General features: G+C 39.8%; 1 protein-coding gene across 2 annotated transcripts; it reads right to left on the bottom strand.

Moving 5' to 3' along the window:
- Positions 1-260: 260 nt before the first annotated feature.
- LOC120558576 (RNA-binding protein 39-like) lies at positions 261-10,135 on the bottom strand. 2 transcript variants are annotated; one of them, XM_039799616.1, is made up of 16 exons: positions 9,904-10,135; positions 8,391-8,448; positions 6,759-6,808; positions 6,448-6,639; positions 5,525-5,578; positions 5,347-5,388; positions 5,125-5,242; positions 4,879-5,031; positions 4,536-4,673; positions 4,377-4,442; positions 4,089-4,293; positions 3,895-3,981; positions 3,714-3,810; positions 1,129-1,234; positions 867-945; positions 261-763 (listed from the first exon to the last, which is right to left on the bottom strand). In XM_039799616.1, the coding sequence occupies exons 2-16, from the start codon at positions 8,439-8,441 to the stop codon at positions 663-665; spliced, it is 1,539 nt and encodes a 512-aa protein (XP_039655550.1). In that variant the 5' UTR covers positions 8,442-8,448; positions 9,904-10,135; the 3' UTR covers positions 261-662. The 2 variants fall into 2 exon arrangements, with proteins under 2 accessions (XP_039655550.1, XP_039655551.1); XM_039799617.1 differs by lacking the exon at positions 5,347-5,388.
- Between the last annotated feature and the right edge of the window lie 683 nt (positions 10,136-10,818).

The following is a 10,818-nucleotide window of genomic DNA, read 5'->3' as shown; positions in this document are numbered from 1 at the left end:
GAGTACAAAGTCAGTTACGGAGACCATTAATGTTTACAAGAAATCTGAACAAAACCTGGAGACCATTAATGAACAAAACCTTGGAATGTACCATTTTCTGATTAAAGACTGAACCCATCAGCAGAGGCTCAGCACTCCAGTCAAGTTTAAACCCAATTTGCTGAAGAAGTAAAATTAAAGTGACTAAAAATAGAGAAACAATGCTGTAATAAAGATTTTAAATTGAATCTGGGATGAAAAACCACACAAATAGACAAAAGGAATGTCAAATTTGCCAAAGTTTATTGGGAGCCTTCATACAAAAAATGAAATTATGGCTGTAAAAAGTTACAAAGGATTATTGTTGACATTGATATACTTTTGGCATTTAAGGCCTATTAACCCAACAGTTTTGTAACTCTTTGCAATTTATTTTAAATCTAAAATGGTTTGATTTAAACAAGCAGAAAGACAGGAATATTTAAAAACATACAGACCAATATACCTGTAGTTTACAACACAAACTCAAAAGATTTGAAAAGCAACTCAAAAAACCTGCCTAGTTTTCAATGGTGAACACATGAACTTGAGGCAACTTTTATTACACACAGCCAACTAATGTCAACGTGTCCTTTTCAATGACTGCAAACAATGTATTTACACTGACTTTCATGAGTGTCAGACTATCGGCGTGCCGGCATTAGGAGCTGCTTCGCCGTTACAGAATCGGGGAAAAGGTTGTGGTAGGTTGGTAAGGGAACGTAGGCAGCAGTTATCATTTTGCCTAGAAGAGAGAACAAGAAAATGTAAAAACCTGGAAAACTTTTGCCATTGTTAATTTTTTACAGTTCTATTAAGATTCAAAACCAAATGGCATCGTTACATACCTGCAAACCAGCGTCCATGAAGTGCATTTACAGTTGCCATCGCTGCTGGTATTGAGGGACACTTCACATACACATTACCCTATGTGAAAGACGAAAAAAATAAAAAAAGATTACAAAAATTGTCACTGAGGATCCAGTGTTGCTATCAAACTATTTAATCCAGTGAGATTTGTGATCAACTGGAACATGGAAACTCTCTGCCCTTCGATCCACTTGGGATAAGTGGAATTTATTTGGGTGAACAGACTGATTGTTAACTTACTTGAGCAGAGTTCTTATCAACATAAATGTGAACAATTCCTCCATGTTTGTTGCACTCTTCAATAACATCATCTTGGATCTCGACAGCCCAGCTGGGATCGTTTTCCCTGAAACAAAACAAGATTTGAAAGGATAATTTCACTTTACTGACTGGCCCGTATATACATTGAAAATCATTGGTGGGTTGTTTAACTGTTCATCTTATCACTACTGGCAACAAAGATCCCTTCTTACAGTGATTAATGTAAGAGATGGGAATAAAATCCTCATTTTGTGTAAAAAACAAAAGTTTAGGTGAAGCTGCAGGAGGAACAATTAGACAAAGGGTTCTTTCAATATACATCTGGGCTTCTTAAAGATTTTTTTAGGGTTTTTCTTTTATTTAGAACACCTGAAGACAGACAAGAAACAGGTGAGAGAAGGAATTACATGCACTAAAGGGCCTCCGGTCAGAATCAAACCCAGGCGTGCGCTCTACCAGGTGAGCTATAGGCTGCTAGAGCTGGGCAATATATCAATATTTTGATATGAGACTAGATATAGTCTTAGATTTTGGATATCGTAATATAATATGGCAGAAGTGTTGTCTTTTCCTGGTTTTAAAGGCTGCATTACAGTAAAGTGATGGCATTTTCTGAACTTACCAGACGGTTATAAATGTTCTATTATTTGCCTTTATCCACTTAAACATTATATCCACATTACTGATGATTATCAAAAATCTCATTGTGTAATTAAAGCTGCGAGCAGCGATGGACGGGCCCTCGCGCCTCGGGGTTACCGGCGGACGGCGCTCCTTGCGACCGTGCATTCGCGTGGCACTCAGACGCCGCAAACAGTCACCAATGAAGAGGGAACTCCCCGAGTTCGACGATAGCTCACACAAGACTCTACGTCATACGGTTCATTAGCTGTGAAAGGGGGCGTGGCTAAAGCATAGGGGGCAGGTCCAACCATCCCCAATTAAAAATGAAGCCTCTGCTGAGATGGATACCTCACACAAGACTACCTTAAATGGGTCAGCATGTATGAAAGGGGGCGTGGCTTAAACACGGGGCGGGCCAAACCATCACCAATGAAGAAGGAAGTCTCTGCTGAGTTCAATGATACCTCACACAAGGGTATACCTTAAACGGTTCAAATGTTATGAAAGGGGGCGTGGCTTATGCATAGGAGGCAGCCAACCCATCACCAATAAAGAAGGAACTCTCTGCCGAGTTCAATGACACCTCACACAAGACTACCTTAAACGGTTCAAATGTTATGAAAGGGGGCGTGGCCTGAGTAAGTGGGCGTGGCCATATTATAGGGGGCGGCTCAGTATCACACGTAGACCACACATTCTGAGTTTCATGCAAATCGGATGATGTTTGTCATATAAGGCAGATTTCCTGTTGCCAGCGGGGGGCGCTATGACCAAAAGTCAATTTTGGCCTGTAGGTGTCCTCAGGCCCGGACCCTTGTCAATTGTGAGAAATTTCGGGCAGTAATCGACAACGCGTACACTCAAGTTACAACAAGTTCTTTGTTCATCGCGCTAAACACTCAAAATGGCCCCAACACCACCACACACCGCTTGGACAAAAGTTTTCTTTTAATAACTTTTCATCGTTAAGGTTTTGGGATGGTACAGACCAAGTTTGAAGTCCATCGGATGAAATCTCTAGGAGGAGTTCGTTAAAGTATAGCACCTTGACTTTTAGGCCTACTTCCTGTTGCCACTAGGGGGCGCTATGACTAAGTAAATATCGGCCTTTATTTGTCCTCAGGGTTGGACTCTTATGAATCCTGAAAAGTTTCGAGGTAATCGGACAACGTACACTCGAGTTACACCCACTTCCTGTTTCGGCGGCGAAACGCACAAAATGGCCGCCCTGTCACAGCAACGCCCTATGACGAAAAGTTTTTCTTTTAACAAATTTTCATCTTTAACGTCTTAAGATGGCACAGACCGAGTTTGAAGTTGATCGGATGAAATCTCTAGGAGGAGTTCGTTAAAGTACGACATGTGGAAATGGCCAAAATCGCACTAATTTCGAACATTTAATTCAAAATGGCGGACTTCCTGTTGGGTTTAGGGTATGGATCTAATGAAGTTTTTTGTACATCTTGACATGTTACATATGTGTACCAAGTTTCGTGAGTCTACGTTAAACGCACTGCAGGGGCTCAATTTTCTTAACTTTCTAGGGGGCGCTAGCGAGCCATTTTTGTGCGCCTATTCCCGAAACCCTTAAAATACATACATTTTCACCAGACTTGATGCAACCGCCAAATTTGGTGAGTTTTTGAATATGTTAAGCCCCTCAAAAAGCCAATTCATTTGACGGGAAAAAGAATAGAAAGAAACAATAATATAATTGTTAATAATTTCATAATGTCGGCGCTCTGGCCCTAAATATTTTGTGAAAGCACCAATAGTCAACACTACAATATCGTTGCGATATCGATAGAAGTATTTGGTCAAAAATATCGTGATATTTGATTTTATCCATATCGCCCAGACCTATAGGCCACCCCATAAATTTGGGCTTCTGAATGTTTTAAGACAAACAAATTAACTTATGGAAATGATAATGTCCTTACGATTGTGGGTTGAACAGATTGGACAGCTGAAGGCAGTGTGTGGCCAACGGCTGTGAAGGGAGGTTCAAGGCTTGGCTTGGAGCTGGAGTTGGAACAGCTGAAACAAAAATGAATTCTTATTTGTCACCGAGTTTTCTAACAAACAAATACACAAAGTGTTTTCCATTATCTAGGCCCTCACATGTTGGAGCAGAAATGTTTCCAAAGGGTATGGACCCAGTCATCTGTAGAGCCTGCTGAGCAGCAGGAGGGATTTTCAGACCAGTTCCTGTGGAGGGAAAGAAATTCCATGTTAATTTAGGAAACTAAATCTTACAATTGCTTCATGCAAGCGACTGATTTGTCGATACGACAATGAGGCCAGATGTTATGAACCTTCTGCTAGCCGAGCCATAAGCTGTAGACGCCCTGTGGTTCCCAGGTCGATGCCAGTCCTCTCAAGTTCGTCGTTGTCCAGGAATGAGCTGGCTGTCGATGAGTCTGAGCGCTCTGTAACATGCCCCACCTTCATCGGACGTCCGGCCAGCTCAAAGCCATTGAGCTGCTCCAAGGCCTTTTTTGCACATTCTGCATCTGCAAACTTTAAAAAGGGATTAGAATCAAACTAGCTGCAAACACTAAAGCACTTAGAAGAAGACGAAGAAATAAAGATGCCTTTATTACCGATATGAAGCCATAGCCTTTGGATCGTCCAGTCTCACTGTCCATCATTAGCTGGATTCCCTCAATCTTTGGAAACAAAAACACACCAGGAGGATTGTCATGAATGCTTCTACAAACAAGTCAAAATGATAATTTGTACATGTGAAATGTGTTCCTGACCTTTCCAAACGGCTCAAAGATCCCTCGAAGCATTTCTTCAGTAATGTTGAAGTGCAGGGAGCCCACGTACAGCCTCATTGGACCTGAACTGCCCTTCTGTAGATTGTTGGCAGCAGCTGCAGCTCTGTTTTTTTCTGCCTGTAATTACATGTGGAAAAGTAATGTAATCAAGTTAATTCAGTATATCAATGTACAAATACCCAATTTGTCCAAATTCCAATGTAAACAAGTTTCTATTTAAAAAAAATAAAAAAAAGAAGAAAAAAAAGTTATCAGATATTTATATGTTCTGTTACATCATGTAGAAATAATCCAGTCGCAGTCTATATTTAGATGAACTCACCTGAGAGGCCTGGACGATGATGGGCACTCCTAAAAGCCTCTGGCCAGTCAATCCAATAGCCAGTGGTACAGAAGAAGACTCCACAAACTCTATGTAAGCGATGCCCTTTGATCTCCTGGAGTTTCTGTCTGAGATCATTCTCACATCTCTTACCTACAGAGAGTAACAGCGACAATTTAAGAGATATATTCTACACACAGACTTGCAGGATTATACGTGAAAAAAAAAAACTTGAAAATCACTGACTTTTCCAACAGCTGAGAAGAAATCTTCCAGGTCTCGAGCTCTGATTCTTGCAGCGAGCTGCATACAGAAAACTGTGCGGGCATCCCTCTCCTCTGGTGTTAAATTGTCAATTGGTTGCCTTAAAAAGAGAGGGGCAAAACATTGAAAAAGGAAGGCCTCTGGAAAGAAACTAATGAATAATTGTTGAAATTATCAACACTAAGAAAGTAAAATCAGACATACTCCCTGATTTTGTTATACGGCCCGATAGCATCCTCAAAATTTCTTGAATAAAAAACACATTTTCAAAGATCTGTTAAAAACCTCAGTGAGTTTGAAGAAAATCACTGATTTGAAGGTGCTATAACAAAATCAGGTAATGTACCCTCAGAAAAAGCAGTTATGTTAAGACTCATCTCACCTGATGGGACTCTTCTCTTTTTTCAAGGGGCTCCGACTTTTGGAACGTTTCCGGCTAAAATATAAAAAAGGAGAATAATTACTTTAATTTTTAAATAAAGCTGAAAAATTTAAGTTTGGACGCGCGCTTTGTATGAGAAAAGATACAGGGTCCTGTTTTGGCCGTTTACATACAGCGCTGTGTGGGCAAAAGGCAACAAGAGGGCATTCAAACTTTGACGTTTAACATTTGTATTGCTAACACTGACATCTACTGAAGTACTTTCACTGCAAAAACTAGCAATCAAGTAACTTTCTGCTCCACCATCGCAAATGCATCTGGTTCTCCTACAGAGGCAACTTTTAACAGAAGACATTTTCACACGTCACAAGTAGGAAACACACAAGTGTAAATGACACAATTAATTCCATGAAGTTGCTTCCATTTCAGAATGTTGGTATTAAGCATATTGGCTCGTTCTCACGCCGTCATGACTCATTCCAACACTTGAATAGAACCATCGTCAATGTTGTGCTTCTCCCACTATGACGAGTCAAAATGTCTGCTGTGAAAAAGGGTTAAGATCAAGTTATACATGGTCATTGAGGTGTAAATTAAATGATACATTTTACCAATGAGGTCATGGTGGTGATTTTGTTCTAGACTGCATTATATTGCAAGGCATTTCTAATATTTTGACACCTTCATGTATGGGGAGGACAAAACCATTAGATACACTTCTATAACGTAGTCCAGTACAACACCACCTTTACCTCAATGATTGAATTTACACATTTGACAATTTCCCCAAAAACAGCATACTATAAGCTTTGTAAAGATAGAGGTTACAGCCAAACTGTTGCATTGGATTGCATTATATTGCACAGGTGTATCTAATAAAGTGGACACAGTGTATACGTCATTAAGTATAAAAGGTCACATACACTGGGCTCTTGCGTGCTCTGTACCGGCCAGAGCGCTCCTTGCTTCGGGAGTTGCTGCGATGGCGTTCTCTGCTGCGGCTTCGTTTTCTTTCTCGGCTCTTGCTCCTCTTCTTACCCTTCTTTTTGTCTTTGCTTCGGCTTCTTCTCCTCCTAGAGCCTGGGCTTCGGCTCTTGCTTCGGCTCCTCTTTTTCCTGAAACATGTTACAACATTGCTATCGTCGTGCAAAGTGAACACATTTAATTAAATGAATGAACTTTATGTAGTCCAGAACCACAAAGCGGTTATGCCATTTAATACATCAAAACTTACTTTTTGTTCTGGTCGTCATGTCCATTTGCATGAGAGGACTTGATCTCATCCTAAGCAAGGTTGATAGAAGAACATCATGAGGACGTAGATGAAACATTTCAAGTCGTCAAGGTAAAGGGGATGGGGTGGGACAAGAGAAAATGCAGAATATATTCAATTAATAATAATAATACTTCAAAACTTCCTACTGTCATGTCTGGACAGTGTCCTTCCACCACCCCAATAGCTTCCCATCCCACTCCTGTTTTTTTTTTTTTACAAGGCTGCTCAGTACTTATGCAACAAAGCAAAGGGAGAGTGTCCAACATATTAGCTGAGTTCAAGAAGCTTTGACAGAAGTCAGATCATCTCCACCATTCCCCTTCTTATATGTCGTACCAATGCCACTATTTGTGCCTAATCATGTGACCACGCATGGCCCACTGCCACTAAAAGAGATCCTGTGTGGTTGGTGTCAGTCCAGTGATCTTCACCCATTTTCGTTCTTGGACTGTAAGAGCTCGATGCCACCTCTGTCACACATCTTGCCCTGAAGCAAACAGGGATTCACACTTCTTAGTAATATTGACGCCAAAAAAAAAAAAAAAGAATAAAAAAAAAAAGAAAAGAAATAAATCCATCAATTCAGCCACGTGTTACACTGCCATTATCTATAGTAAGTAATATTTCCAACCTTTTGACTTAAGGAATTATTAACTACTGAAAATAACTTATAATACAATGATGCTAGATAGAAGTGTCTATTTTTACAGTCATTCTAGTAATATATAAATATCTGTGGTATCGTGTAGCATGCAAAATCAAGATGCTGATTCACATTACAGTTGACTATGGCAAAGAGGCAGTATTCATATTTACCAGCAAGACAAATAAATATACATTACAATAATTCACCTGTATGTTTGCCATAAAATCATGATATGGCTCAAGTGTTCGCACAATGAAGGTCCACAATCTGCATTTTCAAGCATACTGTTGTCAAACTACAACTATTGGATTTAAAACAGTTATAGATTTATACAAACACAATTCAGTATCCCTTATTAATTTGGGGAAATTATTTTTCTTAACAACTTCATACATGATTCTAACTAATGAGCAATTTAGGGTGACAGAGTGATACATTTTTATCCAAGGCACAGTGTAAAACATTTGTTTTCCATTTCAGAACTGGAGTTTAAAACTGACTATAGGACTGCACGTTCTGAAACAGTGATGGCATGCAGATTGTAAATCTGAATACTGCCTCCTATGCTGGACAGGTAAAGATGGGCTTATCAACCATTGGCATTCACCTTGTTGCAACCGAATAGGGATTGGATGTTCTAGGTTGAATCTCTTTTAGTCCTAAAGTGAACCACAGTACATCAGTATATGCACAATAACTACCTTCCTTTTTTTCACAGTTCACAGTGGAATCAAAGATGAATTCATGGGAGTAGAGGTGAGATATCATTAGGGAAGTCTATAAAGAGAGATAGATGTGGATTTATTTATAATTCTGTATTGTGTTTTAAATACTCAATCACACCAACATTCAAGTAAACTTTGTCACAGTAGCAAATATAAAAAAGGACTCCAGAGTAAATCATAACAGTGAAACAGGCCTCATCTCTGTAATCTGCAACCCACCTTTCTGAATGGAGCCTCCAGCATGGCCTCAACGTCAAAATCATCAGCCATGATGATCCTTTGAAAGAGACACAACAATGATTACCTTTACAAACAAGAAACATGTTTTAAAGTTAGTTAGGCATACATTTCCTTCCCTTGTTATGCAGTTGTACACAAGTACAAGTTTGAAAAGACTGATTAAGGATACTGGCTGCGTTCACATGCACTCAGGCAAAAACGCAAGTCTTCCCATTCATTTTGAACGAGGGTAGAGCGCTAAGGCTGTGTTGGTCTGCGAAAATTTGAAACTGATCCAACTTTTCAAGTAACGCAATCCGACGTCACACTGCATGGACAATCATGTAAGTGGCGATCAGACTTGTCAGTCCTCAATGCCTCTATCGTTGCCACAAGAAAGTTTTAAAACACCATGAGAATGGGGCGACCTCTAGCTCACCCATTAAGAGCGTGCGCCCCATGTAGGCTGAGTCCTTTGCAGCGGCCCGGGTTCGAATCCGACCTGCGGCCCCTTGCTGCGTGTCATCCCCTCTCTCCCTTTCCTGTCTATCCACTGCCACTGTCGATTAATGGGAAAAGCCCCCAAAAAATAATCTTTAAAAAAACAAAAAAAACACCATGAGAGTAAAAAACTAAACAGTCTGTGTAACAGCTGACCGTTTCCTGCAACAAGAAAATTGAAATGAAGCTGCATTCAAGTGTGGTCGGAATGTCGAGATCTCTAAACGATTTGGAAAACAATATTGTGAAATAAAGTCACAGGACGTCACAAACGGGCCATTTGGTGACACTCCAACCGCCGCACAACCCTGCGACGAATTCCCGGGCCGACTGATCTAGCTAGCTAGTGTGAACGCTTCCGTACGATGAAATGTGAGGTTAACGCTACATGTTACAGTTCTCACTTCACCTAATAAAATCAGTAGCCAGAAGTCAAAGACGTAAACAATGACTGTTTTGGTAAACTAGCTATATGCATGTAACAGTTGAACACCCCTAACCCAAGTTAGTTAAGGTTAGCTAGAAGGCAACGATACGAGACGGATTTGCTCCAACTTCCTGAAGATGTCTCAATATCACAAATATAATCTTGGACTTTATCAATTCAAATGCCCATTATCAGATTTACCAAACTATATCACTCCTAAAGTCACAGTTAATCAAGCTTGAGCATATGTTTAGCATTAGAGGTAACGTTAACATAAAGGATAAACACGTTGCACTCAACACGAAGCTAACGCTAAATTAGCCACCTGGGGAAGCTAACGCCACATCGCCGTCGTTTCAATAATGACCCTTGTTATTAATGTACCACTGCGTTTGACTAGACTGCTAATATGAATATCAACAAACATGTACATTTTGTCAGCAAAACTACTCACTGCTCCTAGATGTTTACAATAGTCAAAGTAATGTTTAGGTTAAAAAAGCGCTAAGTTAACTGCCAAAATGGCTAACAGCATTTCCGCGGCAGCAAGCTAGCTTAACGCTAATTAGCAAACATTGACGTTACCGTTTGAAATTGATGAAGTGATGTGCCAAAGTCAAAATATCACGGTTAATTTGTTGATGAAGAGATTCGTCTCGACGCCTCCCTCTTGGAATATCACACAAAGCTAAGGTGAAATCAAAATTTTCGGAGTTATGTAACCTTTTTTTTATGTTAACGACTATCCGTGGCAGGTCGTGGCCTGGTATCAAAATGCTCGCCTTCCTTCTTCGTCTTCTTCCTTTACTTTGAGCTTTAACGGCAGCGCCAATATCTGGTGTTGCCTTACCGCCACCTACTGGAGTAAAGCAGCACTTCACAGCTCTCTTCCTCAAAACCAAAGAGGCGACCCAAAATATGGAGTTTCGCGTCTTATTATTATAACTTATTTTCTGAAACTGAGGTCTTGTGTCTTTCTCTCCACACCCACAGGCAAACTCCACAGTACATTGCCATAGATTGAAGTACTTTATTTGACCCACTAGTCCCTATACATCTCAATAGGTCAACATTGAGAAGCAGCGTTCAATTTCATTAGGGTATCCTACATATCTATGCCAACTCCTAGTAAACTTCAAATCTTGACTTAAAACGTTTCTGTTTGCCACTATCTTTAATTAAAAATTACCTGTTACATTACCTGATGCAATGCAGCATAAACCTGCTGATTTTTGCTTTGTTGGTCTGGAAGCTAAATTTATAAATATCAACTAAAATACGACTTTTCACCCAGCTATGCAATATATATTTTATTGATAATATAATTTGGAATAATTAGCTTGTTACACAATGTGTATAACAGTGTAACACACTTTTTTTTTATTTTTTTAAATGAAATGCAACAACACATGCCAACTAGCACTCTACAAACCCCAAAGCCTTAAAGACTCTTACATTATGTAAATCGTATAGCCTAATTGTCTCAACAGCTGAATCCTT

Source organism: Perca fluviatilis, chromosome 5 (genome assembly GCF_010015445.1).
Source record: "Perca fluviatilis chromosome 5, GENO_Pfluv_1.0, whole genome shotgun sequence".
Taxonomy (NCBI): domain Eukaryota; kingdom Metazoa; phylum Chordata; class Actinopteri; order Perciformes; family Percidae; genus Perca; species Perca fluviatilis.
Note: the sequence above shows the minus strand (reverse complement) of the source record. Positions and strands in the feature narration are given on the sequence as shown.

Coding starts and splice junctions, on each gene's coding strand:
- LOC120558576 (XM_039799616.1), bottom strand. CDS start 8,441: ATGGCTGATGATTTTGACGTTGAGGCCATGCTGGAGGCTCCATTCAGA. Junction 6,809..8,390: donor TGGAGGCTCCATTCAGAAAG/GTGGGTTGCAGA, acceptor AACCTTGCTTAG/GATGAGATCAAGTCCTCTCA. Junction 6,640..6,758: donor CATGACGACCAGAACAAAAA/GTAAGTTTTGAT, acceptor AACATGTTTCAG/GAAAAAGAGGAGCCGAAGCA.